Source organism: Monosiga brevicollis, genomic scaffold, assembly GCF_000002865.3.
Source record: "Monosiga brevicollis MX1 MONBRscaffold_53 genomic scaffold, whole genome shotgun sequence".
NCBI classification, from domain to species: domain Eukaryota; class Choanoflagellata; order Craspedida; family Salpingoecidae; genus Monosiga; species Monosiga brevicollis.
In genome coordinates, this window is record NW_001865090.1 from 7,126 (window position 1) to 25,921 (window position 18,796).

Genomic DNA, 18,796 nt, shown 5'->3' on the forward strand with positions numbered 1-18,796 from the left:
GCTTGTCGTGCTCTAGGCGTAAGGTCATCTGCATTGAAACGGGCATCATTTAGCCCCAGTCCACACAAGTGCCAGTGCGAGCGGTCGCCTTACATTGTCATGAAGCAGCTCGGCCTCAAAGCCATCCCGGCCCAGCGGACCCTCCCGCACCACCACCACGCTGCCATGATCAGTGGGCTCGCCGTACCGCCGCGCCGAGACCCAAAACTTGCCCTCGCCCTGATCCACGTCCACACCCCAATCGTGCTGCACGCACACCTGCCGTTGCGCACCACAACTCCGTCAGCCCAGCCCAGCCCAGCCCAGCCCGTCAGGCTCCACGCAATCTAGGTAGAAAGACAGGTGTATCTTGTCCCATGTCTCCAGCCCAAGAATAAAAAAGCTCGGACGACTGCACTCTTTCCCCTTGATGCCCACCTCCACCTCCTCACCTCAGACCGCCGTGAAACGCTCGCCGCCATCACTTTGGATCAAGACACGCCACACAGTAAAAGAGAGAGAGAGAGAGAGAGAGAGAGAGCGAGATGACACACACACACACACACACACACACACACACACACACACACACACACACACACACACACACACACACAGGCAGATGTAAGAAAAAAGTAACGGCTAGTAGAGCACGGAACTCAAGGGCAGTGTGGTACAGGAAAACTGGTGCTATGAAGCTTCGTGCAAAGGCTTCCATCTCTACTTTTGGTGAGTGTGGAAGTGAGAGTGAGAGCGAGCATCAGAGCGCGCATCAGAGAGCGTGGGGAGTGATGAGTTAGAATGTGGAGTGCCAGGGCTGTGGAGGTTATCTTCATCTCGAACAAGAATGGTGATGAGATAGGGTTGTCGATGCAAGTCAAATTTGAACAGAACACATGGCAAACACACAATACACATAACATGCCCGAGCTCTTCAACGCAAACTCCTCTCAAAGAAGCGCACGAAGCTCTTTCAATGCGGCGGTGGCAGCTTCCTGTTCCGCTGCGTCATCGGCCATATCAATGGCATCGACCAAATCTTCGAGAAGGTAGTCCAGCTTTTGCTCGATCATTGGAGAGGCAGTCTTGAGCTCGGGCAACTCGCTAAAATGACGGGCTAGCGCCTGAGCAAACTTGGCATAGTATCCCAGGTTCTTGGCCATGATGGAGTCATGGACGTAATTGGCGGCCAACATGGCGGTGTAGGTCTGCACCGCGGACGGCGTCAAACCTGTCTGGCAAGCGGCAAAACATTCATCGGCATACTTGAGGTCACGGTCGGAAAACGTCACCTTGCCACCTGAAGCTGCCCCTCCGCTGCTACTAGCCGTGGCAGCTGTAGCACCTGTGCCAAGACCCAGGACGGCCGCTGGGTCCAACCCAGCTGCCCGCAAGGCTGCGATGAGGGCGGCTTGACCCCCCTCGATCGCAGCTGGGGCCTCCTTTTCCTCGTTGACGGCCACCTCCACGGGCTCTGTCACCAGGGGCAGGGCCCACCACTCCTCTAGAATGCCATCTGCCTCCTCCACCTTGGGGGCAATCACCTCGGAGAGTCCTCGGCCATCCAAGCTGTTGTCGCACAAGGCCACGTTGAGGCCACCCACCAACTCCAGAGCGTCTGTCGCTAGATTTTGCAGCATCTGTGCAAACCCCCATGTGCTACCCTTTTGAGCAGCACTGCCAATGCTGACCACGCCCTCGGCACTCCAACCGCCCTCGACGCGGTTGGCCCAGACCATGAGGGTGCGTGCGCTGTTGGTGGCCACGTTGTACTTGACCGCAACGAAGAGTGCATTGCCATCTGCTGACTTGACGTGGTCACGGATCAAGGCCTGCAGCCTGTCCTGAAATTCACGTTCGTGATTGCCCAATGCCTGACGTCCGCGCAACGAGATGTGCTGATCAATCTCGCCCCCGGTGGCCAAGTTGATACGGGTCAGGTTGGCCTCGCAAAGGGCATACGCCTGCTGTGCGCTGAGCTGCACGCCCAGCGTGAAGATGGCGAGGTTGGGTGTGTCGGCAAAAACAGCAGCCGCCGCCTCAGCGGTCAGACCCTGCTTCTCAAAGTGAGTCTTGAGTGCAGCCTCGTCATCGTCCAGCATGATGGCCTCAAAAAAGGCCAGGGGCGATGCCACGCCCGGGGCGAGCTCGTCAGCTTCACAGCCAAAGAAACCAAAGTTGGCGGCAGCCGTGTTCACAGCGTGCTGGTGCTGGTTGGTACCCTGCGCCGTGGCGTTGGCCAGCTCTGGTGTGTCTGGGAGTGACAGGTTGCGCAGCCACGAGTAGGGTGAGCCGTACTCAATCCCGGCGCGGTGAGCCAGCTCTCGCCAAACCCGGGCCTCGTCGCCGTATTTCATGTCTGGCACGTCAAAGAGCTTGTAAATGGCAAAAAGTAGGTCAGCCGGCATCCAGGCCTGGTAGCGAACTCCAATGTCAAAAACGAGGTAGCGACGAATCCAGGTGGCATCCACCTCCTCCGTCACGGTCCGGTGAATGGCCAGGTCCCAGAGCTGTGCCGACGTCTGCACTAAGCGAGTGTAGAGTGCTGAACCAGCCTCGGCATCCGCAGATTCAAAGCATGAACGGGCCGTATCGGAGATGCCCACCAAGTCGTCAACCAGGCGAGTCATCTCGTGGTACGTCTTGTCCGCCTTGACGCCCTGATTGAGGTTGTTCAGTTTCATGCGACTATAGTTGACCATGCTCCTCAGAAGCGCCACGCGAAGGGAGGTGCCATTGAGGCGGGCGCCCATGGCTTGCGTTTCAAACAGATCGCTTTCCTCGGGGGCTGTGAGTTTGCCGCGATTCCATTCGGCATAGGCACGCAAGGCGAGGGCATTCTCAAGGGCGGCAGCCGTGGCGGGGTCTAGGAGGTTGTGCAACGGCCCCACAAGAGCCTGAAAGGTGTTATGAAGGTGCTCGAAGCGAGACAGCAGTAGCTCACGGATTCGCTGGTCAACGCTGGCGGTGACATCGCCGTGCTCGGCCATCGCCCGCTGCACGGCAACAACGATGGACTGCTGCTTTTGAAGCCAGGCCCCACGATCAAGCTCGCCATTGTCGACGCCTGTGATGCGATCCGTGGTCGGGCTAAGAAAGAAGCGCGCGTCCTCGTTACTGAACCAAGCCGGGAGGATGGCGGCAGCGGTGAGGGCGTGGGGACCACGTGAGCGATGGAGGCGTTCGGACAGCGTCCAGGCACGGGCAAAATAGGAGGAAAATTTATAGCTGAGCCCCGCCGCATCGAGGTGATCGTAGCACCACACCAGTACTTCTCGGGCCTCACGATAGTAGAGGCCCGATCGATTGATCTCGCGCATGGTGGTGGCAGCATCCTGGTATTGGGGCACGCAAGCCCAATCGAGCCAGATGAATTCTATGGCCCCATTTGCAATCGGGGGCCACTTGGCCAGGTACTGGATCAGGTTGCGTGGAACGACGCGTTGGCCTTCTTCTCCATCGGCTGCCTCACGCGAAGCGGGCTTGGGTGCGGCCCAGCGCCAGGAAATGGCGGCGGTGCGATGGCAGTAGTCCTGCAGAAAGGCGTCCAGGCTCACCTCAACATAGTCGCCGGTGGCGATGCTCTCGTAGCAGCGGACCCAGTCATACTGAACCACGGCGGAGACACGCAGCAAGCGCATGTTGGCATCGGCAGAGGCACCCACGCCCTTATCAGAGCCAACGGCGGGGCTGGCGACGGCGGCGGCATCAAGAGAGGTTGCCGCTTCCACCACTGGCTTGCCACCACCGGCAACGGGAGCGGGCGCTTGAGGCTCGATCGACGTGGCAGCGCCAGCTGGTAGACTCGAGCTGGGTGCCCCATCTCCACCCTGCTCCTTGGTACACGCCTGCCCCATGATGCCCACGCACGACCAAACGGGCGCTGCACAGCAAGAGATCTTGGAAGGAAATCTAGAGATCACACACACACACCACGCACACCCACACACACACACAGCTCGAGAGAGGTAAATAAAAATAGGACTTGTGGGCGCGAGAGAGAGAGAGGGGGGGAGAGAGAGACAGAGAGAGACAGAGAGAGACAGAGAGACCAGAGACAGACAGAGAGAGAGAGACAGAGAGTTTTTGATAGTTTTTGGGAGAGAGAGAGAGAGAGAGAGAGAGAGAGTTTTATGGAGAGAGGGCAGCATAGCTGAACAGAGAGAGAGAGAGAGAAAGAGAGACGCGTGTGGGGAATAGCAACAGCAACAGCAACAGCACATCAACGGCACGGGGTCAAAGCAACCAGTAGTTTGGTTTGGCCTACACACACATACTACTCATTGGGATGTATGGGTGATGGGTCCTTGGGAAAAAAGCGAACCAAGGCGGAGAAGCTCGTTGAGGGCACTCGATTGACTTGTGGATCAGGTACAAGCAAGGAGAAGCAGCGGCAGGATGGCGACAACAGAGCAGGGGAGGGAAAAGGGGCTAGCCATTCCATTCAGGGTCTGTGCTGCAGCAGCAGCCTAGGCAGGCTCAACCATACCCAAAGTCCTTGCTGTTGACAAACCCAGGAGCCATATCAGTCGACATGGCATGGTACATCTTCGGACGAGCCAGCGCCGTGCTGTCAACACGGTTACATCCCATCGACGCCCGACAGACTGACTGCCGCCCCCCTGCGCGACACCTTGACACATGCCATGCGCTGCCCTTTCGATCATGCCACCCACCCATCAAGACAAGTATTATACTTCTTATCCAATCCTTCATGTCAGAATAACGCTCTCACCAACAGTAAAGTATTTTACTTCAAGATGGCGGCCGAGGTGAAACAGTCACTGCTCGCAGAGCTTCTTGCACGATCCGGCAGCACGGATGAGATCCAGTGTCGCGCCATTCTCGAGGCGTGCGCCTATGATGTCGAGGTATGTGGAGCTAAAGCAGACGAGGAAAGAACAAAAAAGACCCCGGGGCAATGCAAAGTCGGCGGCAGGCCATGTTGTTTTCCTCCACTCGGTTGATGATGTTGTTGTGGTCGGGTTGATGCTTTAGGCTGCCTTGGGGTTGTTTCGAGAGAACCAGGCCGTGGTGGCAGAGCGTTCAGCTCTTGAGGTGAGGCTTGCTGAGCGCATGGTGAAGATTTTCTCGTCCATGTCACGATCCTACTCAAAGGGTGATGGTCTGCTTCTGAATTGACATCACGCACACAGGTTGTTGTGGTTTTTGAGGAGCAGCGCCTCACCTATCAATTGCCGCTCGAGGCTCAGGTCGAAGAGGTTTGCACATACGCGCCCTGCTTCGTCGATGCGCGGTACCATCCTGATTGCAGTTCTACCGCACTTCTTGGGCTTTGTCTTGGCTTGCTCCCAACGACCACACTAGTTGATGCTCAAAGTTCAACATGATACAAACATCGTGCCCGCCGAGCAAATGCTGGTTCACCCTGTGCTCGAGGTGGAGCTCGTTCCCGATCAGCCACTGGAGCCTCTCTTCACCGATCCTGTGGTATGTGCCTTGGGGTTATCCTTCCACTCAAACATGCCATGCCATGCTTTTCTTTTCTTTTTTTTTCTTTCTTCAACACTTGTGTTCTGATCACTACACCCGAATTGCAGCTAGAACTACAGTTACTGACCCCCAACTCGGCAGCATAAACAATCTCCGACTTTTCAACCTGCACAATCCGGAATTTGAGCCCGTCATCTGCCAATGACTGCTGTGGCCGCCCTCTCTGCTTGGCACCTTTCTTTGCGTGTTCGCCTTCTGTGCTAGAGTGCTTCTTCTTCTTCTTCTTCTTTTTTGAAACTGATAATTGAACCTTTGATTCCTGGTGGTCTGCGCCGAGAGAACTAGTCGACTGATCAACCAGCACCGCATGTGTCTGCGGAGCAAGCACACCATGTCGCTTTACACCCTACGCCACACCTTCAAGCCTGATACACAGAGGCCATCGTCGCATGCAGATTGTTTAGTTGCGCTTGAGCAGATGGATCAGAGACTTTAGACTCAACAGCACGGTGCCCGCCTAAAGCACGGCACAAAAGAGCAACAATACCAATGAGTGGTCAAGCAGTCGTGCCCTCAGCGCACCGCAGCGTGCCGCCCCTGAAAGGTTTGGTGGCAATTCGGACGCATAGAGTCCACAGGTGCACCGGTACCTATCTGACCTGATCAATGTTACCCATGTTGATAACGTGGGAATGCATCTGAAGAGCCTGATCCAGCTGATTGGCAGCCAGATAATGGCTCAGGTGGCTAATACCCTCGACCACGTCGGGGGCAATGGCACCCTCAGCCACTTGGCGATAGAATGCACCCAGCTTGCCTCGAATGTCATCGCTCTTGCGCTTCTGCTTAGGCTGAAGGCGGCCCAGTGCGCTTTCAAGGTTGGTCTACCATCGTCAACACAGCGCAAGACGTGTGAGTTGACAAATCAAAGAGTAGGCAGAGCAGACAATCACTAGCCAGCAAGACCACACGCAGCATGTTTCCCCTTCACACGCACCTGCATGGGTCGGTAGGCTTCTGGTAGCTCGACGGGTGCGTCATTGGCCTCGGGTGCAGCCCCGGTGGCGCCCGGCGACGCGCCGTCCCCGCTGATGGCACTGAAAGTCCCCGCAGAGCTGGGCGTGTCCATTGAATAATCTGGCTGCAAAAATGGTGAGCTCACTGCACCCGGACCTGGCGCTGCCGCTGGAGCAGCGGCCGGCACGGGCATCGTACTGGACAATGCGGGTCCGGTCGGCTTGCGCCGACGACTGGAGAGGTTCATGGGTGGGTCGTTCCAGCCTCGCAGCGAGTTGCGTTCTTGTTGGGACACGGGTCCAAGCTTAAGACTCGCCTGACCGTCGACTGGTGGCGCACCACCGTTGGCCATAGGGCGTTGAGGTGAGTCGAGCGGCACCTCCTGCATGCCATTGTTTCCGACTTCTGCCATGGCCGATAGACCGGACACCTCATTCACGGCTGGATTGGGCGTTTCAGGCTCCATAGGGGCGGATAGCGAGACAGCGCTCTCAGGGCGTGAAGGCTCGGGGACCGGGCCGGTGGTCTCCAGGGCAGGTACACTTGAATCTTCGTGTACGGGCACCACTGGTGCAGGACTTGGGTCCATTGATGCGCTGCTGCCATCCGCAGCCGCATACAGGGGTGGGGCGACGGCAGTGTTCTGAGTCCTCGGGGCCTCGGCTGTTGTGGCAAAAAAACTGTTGGCAAAGGGAGTTGAGGGTGGTGCGGCAGCTGCCACTCCGGTGGACACGGTCCCCGTAGGCGTGGACACGCCAAAGCCTGCACACAAACAAGATACCATACAAGGACGCAAGCGTGTGACGAGAAGTGCATCTGCTCCAATGCCAATCCGAGTGCTAGTCCAGAAGCTGGACAGCGTGAGGGAAACGGGGAAAGGGCTTACCGCCGTTTGTGGGGGCATTCTCTGGCGTTGCTGTGGGCGGCCCGGAAGCTGCGCCATGCGTGGGCGAAAACGGGTTGTAGGCGGAGGGAGTCCATGGCATGTTGCCCGTGGTCTGCACGCCAGGGGCGGATGATGCCATGGGCTCGCTGGCGCTTTCACCCCCCGCCAGAATCGCTGCGGCCGAGTCAGCAGCACGAGAAAAGAAGCTGGATACCGAGGCCAAAGAGCTGCCCGTTGGTGGCTCGGGCGTCGAGGTAGTGGGGGCGTAGGCCGAACCAAACAAAGGCGGCGCACTGTTATCCAAGGCAACAGCTGCGCCGCCGTCCATGGGCATGCTAGAGGCGGCAGAGTAACCCACGTTGTAAAAGGTGGGCGGAGCGGACTTGCCCGAAGACTGGACAGTTGGGGGAGCACTCGCGGGCGGGGCCGACAGGAAACCGTTGGTCGTGGCAGGGACCGTTGGTTGGGCCTGCTCTGCGGCTTGGGCAGCGGCCTGGCGAGCCGCCATCACCGGGGCTGGTGCCGACGCCGAGGAGCTGGCGAAGGAGCGCATTGAGGTGGGGGAGCCCGCTTCACGTCGAGCCAAGGAAGTGCCAGCAATGTACAACGGAGGTGCACTGTTATCGGTCGCATCCGGAACAGTGACGGGCTCTCCGTTGTCCTCGTTGATGGTGGGGATGGGACTTGCTTCCGGTGCCACGTTGCTGTCTGCCATGGGCATGGGCTGCTGATACTGATAAGGTGAAGATTGATACTGCTGGTATTGTTGTTGTTGTTGTTGTTGTTGGTATTGTTCTTGTTGTTGCTGCTGCTCCTGCTGTTGTTGCTGCTGTCCTGGTTGTGATGAATAGTAAGACGGATGCTGCTGTGACGCCTCTTGGTGGTACGCGGGGTAATAGTCGACGGTATTCTCTTGATGGGCGACGACTGGTGTGGGGGGCAGAGCTGGGGGTGTAACGCGCTCACGCATGTCAAGCTTGTAAAAGTCAGACTCTTCCAGCAGCTCTTTCAGAACGTGAGGATCTGTAGGAAACTCAAAATTGTCCTAGCAAGGGATCAGTCCATTGGTGCAGCGATGAGACAGGAAGGAGCAAGACCGTCCCTATCCACGAGCCCTTTGCTGGGAACTGGCGTACCGGGTTTCGCAAAAAGTTGAGGATGAGGTGGAAGTGGCGCCCGTCGCGATCAATGAAATAGCTGCCATCTTCATCCTAACGTCATCGGGCATGGCTTGTGAGTGATTGTGATGGTGTGTGCCGGATACTATCGACCATGCAACCATGGCCTTGTCGCAGGCACTCAACAAGCCACAAGCCGCGCGCCAAGATCAAGGCCAACCTGCTCAAGCTCATAGTTGCCGCTGAACATGGCTGACAGGTAAGAATCCGGCACTGAAGTTAGAGTGCTGCGGGCAGTGCTAAATGTTTGGCCACCCACGTCCAGTTTGATCTGAGTGGCCAGAGGTGAACGGTCACAGAGGAAAGGAGGGTCGATCAGTGAGTCTGCCGTGCTTGAGCCTAGGGTTTGTTATTTGTGTGAGGGCCAAGGCGTATTCGAACCTTTTGCTTCTGAAACGTGTGGGCATTGGCCATGGCAGCCTTTTCGTCTTCAAAGGCCTGGCGCTCACTCGCCAGCGCCTCACGGGCTGCCTCTAGCTCCTCCTCCTGCACGCAACAGATCAGATGCAGCGCGGCAACGCAGCGTCAGTCATAGCCATCTGTGGTTTGTGGATGCCAGACGGCTCGACTCGATCGGAGGCAAGGCTGGGATAAAAGGCCCTACCGACTCGGCACGGCGGCGGGCAATCTCCGACTCGAGGTCAGCAGCCCGATCATCAAGCTCCTGCTGCAGCTTTTCAAGCTGGATTTGAAGTCAAAGGGGGCGGGGCAGGGTGGATAGATATCAGTCGAGACGGGCAGCTGGGGAGTGCTGCTTCGCAACTCGACAAGGGATACAAAGAAGGCTTGCCCGTGTTGGCAATCGCCGACATTTTCGCTGCTGCTGGAAGGACTGGTTCGGCTCACCGTTTCATGCCGCAGCTGCAAAGCGTTGACGAGGACCTCGACTTCGTTCTGGATCGAAGTGGTGGCATTGCTGACCAGGTGTGTGAGGTCTGCCGCCGAGATGCCTTCACGAGCGGTTTCATTCATTGACTGCTGATCGGCGCCCGAATCTTCGACGCCAGCCTGGTCCGGCTCGGCAACCGGCGCCTCTTCTTCGTGGCTCGCCATGACGCGCGCGTGCTCACTGCGGCAGATCAAGGCGGACAAGGATGAGAGGTGGTCCGTCGGACCGAAAAATAAAGCCGAGGCCGCTGACACGATCCCGCCTCAGGCCCTGATCCCACAACCTGCTCTGCAAGCTAGCAACCTGGTAAATGCTCAACTCAATCCGCTTCCCTGACGACCAGCACCTGGGGCTGCGAGCGGACGGACAGCCTCCATCAACTGTTTGCCACGTCCTCACCACAACCCCCCGCGACGACAACGCTGCAATTCCAGCTACTTCCTGCCACCTCAGACGAGCCACAGACCCCTCCCCTCCCCTCCCCGTCTCCTTCGCTCCGCCGACATACCGACATGCCCCTCCCCCATCCCAACAACGGCCAGCACCGCCCTCACCACTGACTGTCCCCGAGAACGGATTCCGTACCTCTCGATCCACTGCCGCTGAGAGAGAGAGAGAGAGAGAGAGAGAGGAGAGAGTATGCCAGAGAAGAGGGGTGCAGCCAGGCAACGGGCAGAGAGAGGTCAAGGCTGGAGAGGCGAAGATGGGGAGATGCAGCGGTAATTCCAAGCGAACCAGAGATGAGAGCGTTCAAGGACTTGAATGGCAGAGATAATGGCGGTCTTTGGTACAAGGGCACAGCGCGTATTGTAGCTCGAGTCTAACGCATATCACACTTTGAGTAAAGATGACAACGAACGCTACCAACTGTCACTCTCCTCTAACCCGACCTCAGCTGGTCGTCGGCTCGAAAAAGGGCTATTACCCTATCGACAAAAACATCCGCCAAACGCATACAAAAAGTTGGATTTACGGCTTGCAAGCCAAGTGTAGCTGACGTTAGACTCGAGGGCAGAGACTTGGACTTTCCTCTGTTGGCGGCTTTCACGTGGGTGACTGACGACCTGATTCGCGCGCGCGCAGAGTGAGTGAGAGGGAGACTGGCCGCGCTGCTCCGTCTTCCGAGGGAAGAAGCCTTGGCTGGAGGCGGGGTTGTCTGTCTGGTGATTTGAGCCAAATGTGTGCTTGTTCAAGATGGCGTCGATCGGGACCTTTTGGCTTTTTTTTCTTTATTTGTGGGCAAGGCGGCGCGCGCGCGTGAAAGAAGGAGAGAGAGCGAGCGAGCGATGACCTGGCTCGGATCATCATGGGACGACGGCAGAGCGCAAACAGCACGATCCATTTCTCATGCGGTCGCGTTCCGGGCTTTGCAGGTCTTGTTCTGTAGCTTTAGCAACACACCAATCAAGATGAAGCCTCTGATGATCAAGGGTCACACCCGACCTCTGACCAAGGTCTTTTACAACCGCGAAGGTTTGTCATGACCGAACTGGCGTGTGGCCTTGGACTTTGGAGCTCCTCGCAGGGGCCGCCCAAGCTGCATTGAGCTCCTGATCTATCATGTCGCGATGTATGCAAGCGTGAGTCGGTCCATTTTTTCATCTCAACACCACTCTCGCCCGGTCTGCAGGTGACCTCTTGTTCTCAACCTCCAAGGACAAGGTCCCCAGCGTCTGGTACTCGCACAATGGTGAGCTGCTCATCTTTAGCCTTGGCGCGCCCCAACTGCTGATTCTATTGGACTTGCCTGCCACCTTGTAACCTGTCCCATACGCTCATGTGATCTCGTCGCCAATCACCAGGCGAGCGTCTGGGTACATTTGCCGGTGAGCACATGCACAACGGTACCGTGTGGACCGGTGATGTCGACTACACGAGCAAGTATCTCGTTACGGGCTCTGCTGATAACAGCATGAAGCTTTGGGACGTCGAAACCGGTATGCATCCTGCTTCACGTTCAATGGCGTGATCCCATATCCAACAGGACAGGTCATACATGGGATCCCGGTGGTCATGAATCATCTGCAGCAATCCTGAATCAAACCGGTGGTGGTCCATCGATGTGCTCATACATGCGTTTGACATGCCTCGTCGTGCAAATGCACACCATGCCCCCAGGCAACCACCTCTGCACTATCACGGAGAACTCGCCCATCCGTACCGCACACTTTAGCTATGATGGCAAGCGCATTCTTTACTCGACCGATAACATTATGGGCCAGCCCTGCTTGGTCAAGACGATTGATGTGTCCCGTATGCTCCAAGAGGGCAGCGCTGCTGAAGCCGTTCTCTCTTTTGATCACGGCAGCAAGGTCAGTGTCACATGTCTCCTGGTGTTTGCCCACTTTGTGACCCCGCAATGCCAACACGTAACTTTCCTGGGGGCGTCTGCCTCGACATTCTGGCCTCGTGAGTCACAGCATATGTCCCGCTGACCGGTTTCTTGTTTGTTGATCGCGGTGCAGGCCACGTGCTCCCAGTGGGGTCTGTGCGACGAGACCATTGTCACTGCTGATGACAAGGGTTACCTGCGCCGCTTCTCCGCGACGGTAAGCGCGGTCGAACTGTCCATGCACGACGACTCCCACCTGCACGCATCAGCTCGCGTCGCCTCTCCAGCTCGGCGTGTGCCCCCCTCATTTCTTCTCGACAACAATGTCATTCACATTTCACATGCATACATAGACTGGCGATATGATTGGTGACGCCTTGCAGGCTCACTCGGCCGCCATCTCGGACATGCAATATGGCAAGGATTTGTCCACCCTGATCACCGCGTCCAAGGATGAATCATCCAAGCTGTATGACGCTGATTCTCTGCAGCTGCTCAAGATTTACGAGGCGGCTCGCCCCATCAACTCTGCTTGCGTCAGCCCCATTCGCGACCACGTCATTCTCGGTGGTGGTCAGGAGGCTCGTGATGTGACCACTACCCACGGCAAGCAGGGCAAGTTCGATGCCCTCTTTTTCCACATGGTATGTTGAGCGAAGCAAGCAGACCTTGGGCGTGCGCTGTACTCGTTCACACCCGTGTTGCTCTATGCACTTGTTGTGTCACTGATTTGCTCATCCGACTGATTATGGTTCACCTTGCCTGGCGCGCCATTTCCCAAAGATCTTTGAGGAGGAGATGGGTTCCATCAAGGGCCATTTCGGTCCCATCAACACGTTGGCCTTCCACCCTGAGGGTACCGGCTACACCTCTGGTGGTGAGGATGGTTACATCCGCGTGCATCAGTTTGATGACTCGTACTTTGAGTTTGCTTATGAGACATAAAGCGGCACAGTCGCCCTGTATGGTGCCTCCTCAATCAAGAGGTGTCTTGGGAATGGGATGATGTATCCTCTGCTTCTTCTTCTTCTTCTTCATCGTGCCTCTCCTTTTTCATTTTTGGTTTGTCCTCGTTTGGGTTTCTCCTTCTGTACTTGTCACCGGGGCATGCGTGCAGTTTGTGCCCTCTTCCTGTTTTGCGTTGCCGTGCCCCCCGATGTCCTCCTGCCTCCCTGCCCCCTCTTTTTTTACTCTTGCCCTTTCCTTTGTTGTTGTTACCCACGCCCCTTATCCTGTTGAACAAAACAAACGCACAATGACGTGCGCCGCTTCGCCAAGCGGAGCATTCAGCTGGCTAGGACCTGCTTTTTTGGTGTTACTTTCATGCTTGCTCTAAAATTGACCGCTAGTCTTGATGCCTTCTTGTACACGTGTCGCTGTGAAGAATCACGTCCTTCTCGCGGCTAGACCGTCAAAGTGGGTGGTTCACAACCCTGCATGTCGACTGCAAAGCTTATCAATGATAGACTCGGAAGATGGAAAACCGACTCGGAACTCTTGACTCTGGTTGGAATGGATTGACAACGTGCTACAGAAACAAAAATTTAATGAAGAAGAAGAACATCAACAACAGGGTGGCTTGTAAATAAAGGGAGGGTACTTTACATGTCCACGCTTCATGGCGCTAGACGATCGTCCGCAAAAACATCGCGGAGGTTTACGCCCGCTCACAGACCCAAGAGGGCCGAAGGCATGAGTTCTTGACAACCCGTTTCTCCGGCATCAACGTCACAGGGCACAAAGGCCTCGCAGCGGTCGCGCGATTCGAGCGGATTGCAGGGCAGCAGGTTAAACGTGTTATTGAGAAGACAGGTCTCGACCTGGAACATGCCCGGCAGGCCTCGCTTGCCCTTGTTGAGCTCAGCGGTCGTGAGTTGCGAAGCCGTCTCCTGCATGATCCTGCCCCAATCCAAGAAGCACGTGTTTTGATGCCGATTGTGGCGGATCAAAAACAAGCGTCGGACGAATACATGTGAGCGGCGGCAGCAGACGGTTGTGATGCTGAAGACACGGGGAGGGTGGAGTCACGTACTTGAACCCATTGCCACCGCTGGCCTGCGTGAAGTAATCACCCATGAGGCATTGGCATGGCTTGATCTTGAGGCAGCGCAGGCGGCCTTCAAAATCATTGCAGTCGAACGCCTGCGGCGGGCAAAGAGGTCAGGCATGTGACAACGGCGAGTGAATGGGGGAGAATGAGCAGCTGCTGCTGTTGGCCACGTACCGTGAAGCAAGTTTTGCTGCCTTGGTCGTCGCATTCAAAAGCGCGGTAGCCTCCACGGGTGTCGTTGAGGGGTTGAAAGCTGATGCCTTCGAAATCAGTTTTAAAGGCAAGTCCCGTATTGGATGCTTGGACTCGAAAACAGCCTGTAAAGTCCGTCTGCATTTTGGCAATCTTACGGAGCAAGTGCTTCTTGTCAACCTCGCTACCCACGACTAAAGAGGGCGGGTTCTGTGCAGGCGGACGCGTCACGCCCGAGGCAATGGCTAGGGCAACCAAGGCTGCCAAGATCAAAAGGTTGCCGAGGGGCCACATCTTGACGCGCCCAGTAAAGTGACACGGCACGACAGGGTGACAATAACAAGCGCGGCGCCCTGCTTGAGGGTGGGCACAGCAAAGTCGAGGTCCAAACGGCAGTACAAAAGCCAGCAAAAACGGAGCTGGATGCGCAGCGGCCGGGTGTACGTCAAGACCAACGGCTATGGGGGAGATCGGGGAACGTGAAAATGAAGATGTGCTGGAGCTATGCTGCTTCATGGACTTTGCTACCACCAGGCATGGGCGCAACCGTCAACCCTTGCGACAAGAGCATTGCGATGGCTGTGTCTGCTCAGTGTTGGCTGTGGTGTAGCACGCATGGTCAAAGTTCTTTCATGGGAGGAGTGGGGAGAAGAGTGATTTGGCGGGGCAACCGCGGCGACCGTTGAGAATGGTAGTTGGTTGATGATGCCCATTGTTTCAACCAGCAGGAGGGCCGGACAAAACCTCTGTCTCAATCAATCACCCAGCCGCAGCGAATTGTGACGGTCAAGCCCAACCCAGGACCCATTTGCACACACACACACACACACACACAATGGCGGATACCCATGAACTGCCCTGTGATGAAGCGATCGCTGCGAAGGGTTGCACGGCACCGCCCCTCATCGCCATGACGATGCCCATCGTTCCACAGCAACGCCCCGCCTCTCTCACTCTCTCACTCTCTCTCTCTCTCACATTCAAAATACGCGAAAGAGAAAATGTCAGCAAAAAGGATCTTGCAGTGACAAGAAAGGCTTGCTTGGTGGCATGATGTAAAGGGGGTCGGACGACATTGCTCGCAGTGTGAGGCTGTGCGCAAGTGGAGGATTACAAGTCACAGATGCGCTCTCAAGTTCAAGGGGGTTGAATTAGAACGAGTCAGTCAAAGGTATGTACAAGAAAAAAAAAAGAAAAAAAAGGAAAGGGGAGGGACAGCAGCCAAACACGAGAGAACCGAGCATCAAGCGCAAAAGAGTATGCATATTGCATTCTGCATGTATGGACAGTCTCAAGCGACTGAGCCAAGAACATGACCACCCGTCGCCAGGTTGTCCATGTCTATGGGCGTTCCCAACATGAATTGTGCGTTTGGCAAAAAATGGTGCTGGTAGTACTGAATAAGCTCCTCCTGAACATGGACGCGCAGAAGTTGGGTACGCATGAGCTGGGGTGGTGCAATGGGCATCATGTTTCGGGCAGCCAACCAAGCACAGACCCTCGGCACGCACCGGATCGGCAAAGTAGCGTGCATCGTCGCCGCCTAGCGTGTAGGCGGAGGTCTTGAAAATCTTGTAGTGGCGCACTGAGCTCTTGAGGCGCACGCTTAGCACCTGGGCCAAAAACAACAGCCAAACGTTGAGATGGGTGAGCCTTTTCACTTGATGAATAGGCCCACGATCCACTGTGATGTTGCCGCAAGAACGAACTAGAGGCGAATCAGCGTCGCGCTGGCGAACAAGGAAAGACCCGTCCTGGTAGACCAGCAGATTGGCTTGTGACCGTGTCATGCCTATTGCATATGACCGAGGGCATCGTATTGGTGAGGGTTAGTTCATATGAGCATATCGGACAGCAGAGACATTAAATTAACATGCAAGTGCCTTCACAAGCAAGCACGTACCGCTCACAAAGTACGAGCATTGTGCCAATGGATGACTTTTGTTCGAAGTCTGTGTTGCAGTCCCCCGCCCCAGGTCATGGACCCCCTCTCCCGTGAGCGAAGATTGGGGGCATACATGCACGAGCTACGTTTGGACACACAAGGCACGGGCCCAGCAAGAAACGAACCGGCGGCGCTTTGGGTGCAGGCTTGGCTTGGCGGTTGATAGCGGGTGGCGGGCCGGACGTGTCTGTTGGGAGGCGAGCTGCTGGGCGGCTGGTAGGCAAAGGCGTGGCCAGAAGGGCTTCCAAATCCAAAGCAGAGGGCTCATCTTTGGAGGTCTGAGGTGCGGCAAACCGATCGAGCGGCGGGGCATGCTGGCGAGGTGGCAAACTGCGTCGAGCAAGGCCTTACTTAGCTCAGGTGGTGCGACGAATGAAGCAAAATGGACCGTGGTATATGACAAGCTGTGCGTACCGCGGTTCAGTGGCTGTACGGGCTTTGCCCCGCTCATCGGGGCGGATGAAATCGTCGTATGGGTCGTCGTAGCCCTGAGCAGGCATGGTGGGCAGAGCAGGTGGCGGGCAGAACAAGTGGTGAGCATGTGTCAACAGGTCAAGGTGTGCTGGCATCAATGCGAAAAGGGCCTACGTCAGAGGCATCTGAATCCGACTGTTCTTCGTCGTTGTCGATGTACTGGGAGAGGGCGCGCATCTTTCCGGAGCGAGCAAGGGGATCAATCACTCGCTGTGAGGCCCAGGACTTGATGGCGTCTCGAAACCGCTGCTCGTTGAGGGGGGACATGAAAGAAGCCGTGAGGGAGGTCATGGTGGCTCTGGCAGTGGGTGCTAAACGGGCAGTGGATCAGGACATGGGGCCAGACCTGGGACCAAGCTGGAAGATCATTGTGCGCCAGGGCCTCGAAGACCCACACGCGATCCTGCTTGCCGCGCTCCAACTACAATCGGTTGACATATGGTTAAGGAGGGGTTTGGGGAGGGGGCCATATCGGTGTCGGCGGAAACCCATGGAGTTGGACGGTGAGATCTTGGACAAATTTGTTCAAGGCAGGGTGCATTGGGAACATTACAGCAAAGGGGAGCGAGGTGGAAGGCAAATTAGGGAAAGAACAACGCAGGACTCACACGCAATTCCAGTGTTTCCGTGTTTGTCGTCAAACTGGTGGCATGCGGCGGCGGCGGTTCGGCACGGTCATGCAGGATTGTGAGGGCTGGCCACAAGGCGCGGTGGGGAACAAGGGGGCTTGCAACCACTTTATGGCGGCGACACATTGCATTCTGTCGGGGAGAGCGGGCCACCTACGTGTAGTTACGTAGACTAAAGAGGCCTTTAGGAGCACTCGCTTCGCTGGTCGTGTAGTAGTAGCAGTGTCCTTCATACAACACCACCCAGCGCAGCTTGACTGTGATGGGGTAGGAAGAAAAGAGGTGTGCGCAGTGAGAGGCAGGGCTGATGAATCAGTTTCAAGCGTGGGACAGACCAAGGGGCCCCGAGGAGGAGTGGGGTGGGGGATCGCAGCAGGGCACATGGACGTACGGGCTCGGCGATGCTCGCCGCGCTTTCTGAGATAGCCGCAAAGAGCCCCATCGGTGTGTGCAAACTCGGAGGCCCGGCGCTTGGGAAAGGCTTGCAGTCTGTCGTCGCTCGCGCCGTTTGCTGATAGCAAAGGAGTTGCGGAAGCCTCGGCCATGCTTTAAATGCCGGCTGCTGATCTCCCGAGACGACCAACGACGAGCACGCGCGTGGCGAGCGCGCGCGCGCGCGCGAGAGAGAGAGAGAGAGAGAGAGAGAGAGAAACGAGATGATCCTCGAGGTTGGAGCCAAAGCACGAGTTGTTTGCAAGACAAGGAGAGAGAGGGAAAAGGAGAGAGAGAGAGAGGGAAAGGAGAGAGGCAGAGAGGGAGCAGGGGGAAGAGGCAGAGAGGGAGCAGAGAGGGAGCAGAGAGGGAGCAGGGGGGAGCAGGGGGACGAGGCAGAGAGAGGGAAAGAGCAGTGGGGATCACCACAAACGGTAAACTGATGTCTTCTCTGTTCTTATATATGACTTTATGTAGTTTTGTTAACACTTGCCGTTTATTTTCATGTAGATTTTGGAGGACTTTGTGTGGCTTTTTTAATCAAGCAGCGATGCTGAATCATCTCTCCCCTCCAATTTAAAGATGTTAAGGATCGAGCGCCACGTTTCTATTTTATAATACCCCTCCAAAGTTGTTGCTCAGTGCGATATGTGCATGCATGCATGTAGTGCGGATGCAAGCCCAACCCGACGCGGGGCGACGGTCACCCTTGCAAGGGCTCCGTTGGCCTGGCCGGAGGGTGGAAGGCGCGATCTGCAGGTGGCGGGCGTGGTGGAGACAGGTGGAGTTGGTGAAAGAGCCACATGTTTCCATATCCAATTGACAGCAATACTGTTCTATCTGAAATCACCTTGTCTTTGTGCGCAAAGGCGCAAGGGGCTGGTCAAACTGGTGAGCAGCGCGACTGCAGTCGCGGGCGGACAATACAGTACATGAGAAACAGCGACTTGCAACGAAGCAAGCTTTACCGAGGCTGACCCTTCGTTGCCCGTGGCATGCGATACCACCCGTTCCACACAAGGAGACAAAATATAGGACAGACTCGGCCCACAAGCAACTCCTGGCTTCACCTCCCCAGAGCTCTTTCCTTCTCGCGCTCCATTCCTTCTTGCCCCATAAATGCGCGCAAGGCCCCTTGATTCAGGGGTTGATTTCTCTCAGTGGCCACAATACTTGCGAAGAGCGCATCATCCTCTGCTTTCAGCCCTACCCGCGCCAGTCACGCGCCGCCTCTGCAGTGAGCGAAAGCGCGCATTACGCATCCCAACAAAAGACGAACAATCGCCGGTAAGGCGGCATGAGTGTCTTCCACCTGGTCCCGCCGTCAAGCTGCACCTCC

General features: G+C 56.4%; 4 protein-coding genes across 4 annotated transcripts in view; 1 reads left to right on the top strand and 3 right to left on the bottom strand.

The window, feature by feature from the left end:
* The window catches only part of MONBRDRAFT_39362 (uncharacterized protein), a 14,608-nt gene extending 4,601 nt beyond the window's left edge, over window positions 1-10,007 (bottom strand). Inside the window, exons 1-14 of the mRNA XM_001750935.1 lie at window positions 9,989-10,007; window positions 9,361-9,583; window positions 9,119-9,196; window positions 8,896-9,000; window positions 8,675-8,785; window positions 8,473-8,547; window positions 7,337-8,381; window positions 6,431-7,212; window positions 6,093-6,317; window positions 5,561-5,806; window positions 5,168-5,288; window positions 944-3,862; window positions 432-463; window positions 94-258 (exon numbers count right to left, since the gene is read on the bottom strand). Of these exons, the coding sequence (XP_001750987.1) occupies window positions 94-258; window positions 432-463; window positions 944-3,862; window positions 5,168-5,288; window positions 5,561-5,806; window positions 6,093-6,317; window positions 6,431-7,212; window positions 7,337-8,381; window positions 8,473-8,547; window positions 8,675-8,785; window positions 8,896-9,000; window positions 9,119-9,196; window positions 9,361-9,567 (6,111 nt within the window). The 5' untranslated portion in view covers window positions 9,568-9,583; window positions 9,989-10,007. The remainder of the gene's footprint in view (window positions 1-93; window positions 259-431; window positions 464-943; window positions 3,863-5,167; window positions 5,289-5,560; window positions 5,807-6,092; window positions 6,318-6,430; window positions 7,213-7,336; window positions 8,382-8,472; window positions 8,548-8,674; window positions 8,786-8,895; window positions 9,001-9,118; window positions 9,197-9,360; window positions 9,584-9,988) is intronic.
* An 805-nt stretch (window positions 10,008-10,812) lies between these two features.
* On the top strand, window positions 10,813-12,680 carry MONBRDRAFT_13028 (uncharacterized protein; the record flags this gene model as incomplete). The annotated part of the gene is made up of 7 exons (XM_001750922.1): window positions 10,813-10,876; window positions 11,034-11,093; window positions 11,206-11,340; window positions 11,522-11,715; window positions 11,869-11,952; window positions 12,119-12,379; window positions 12,519-12,680. 7 exons carry the CDS (start codon window positions 10,813-10,815, stop codon window positions 12,678-12,680), a joined length of 960 nt encoding a protein of 319 aa, XP_001750974.1.
* A 722-nt stretch (window positions 12,681-13,402) lies between these two features.
* MONBRDRAFT_30484 (uncharacterized protein) lies at window positions 13,403-14,271 on the bottom strand (the record flags this gene model as incomplete). The annotated part of the gene is made up of 3 exons (XM_001750936.1): window positions 13,403-13,634; window positions 13,768-13,877; window positions 13,960-14,271. 3 exons carry the CDS (start codon window positions 14,269-14,271, stop codon window positions 13,403-13,405), a joined length of 654 nt encoding a protein of 217 aa, XP_001750988.1.
* A 997-nt stretch (window positions 14,272-15,268) lies between these two features.
* MONBRDRAFT_34788 (uncharacterized protein) lies at window positions 15,269-17,570 on the bottom strand (the record flags this gene model as incomplete). The annotated part of the gene is made up of 11 exons (XM_001750937.1): window positions 15,269-15,388; window positions 15,489-15,590; window positions 15,687-15,769; window positions 15,881-15,929; window positions 16,048-16,252; window positions 16,337-16,410; window positions 16,511-16,642; window positions 16,743-16,817; window positions 17,005-17,038; window positions 17,183-17,282; window positions 17,417-17,570. The coding sequence occupies 11 exons, from the start codon at window positions 17,568-17,570 to the stop codon at window positions 15,269-15,271; spliced, it is 1,128 nt and encodes a 375-aa protein (XP_001750989.1).
* Between the last annotated feature and the right edge of the window lie 1,226 nt (window positions 17,571-18,796).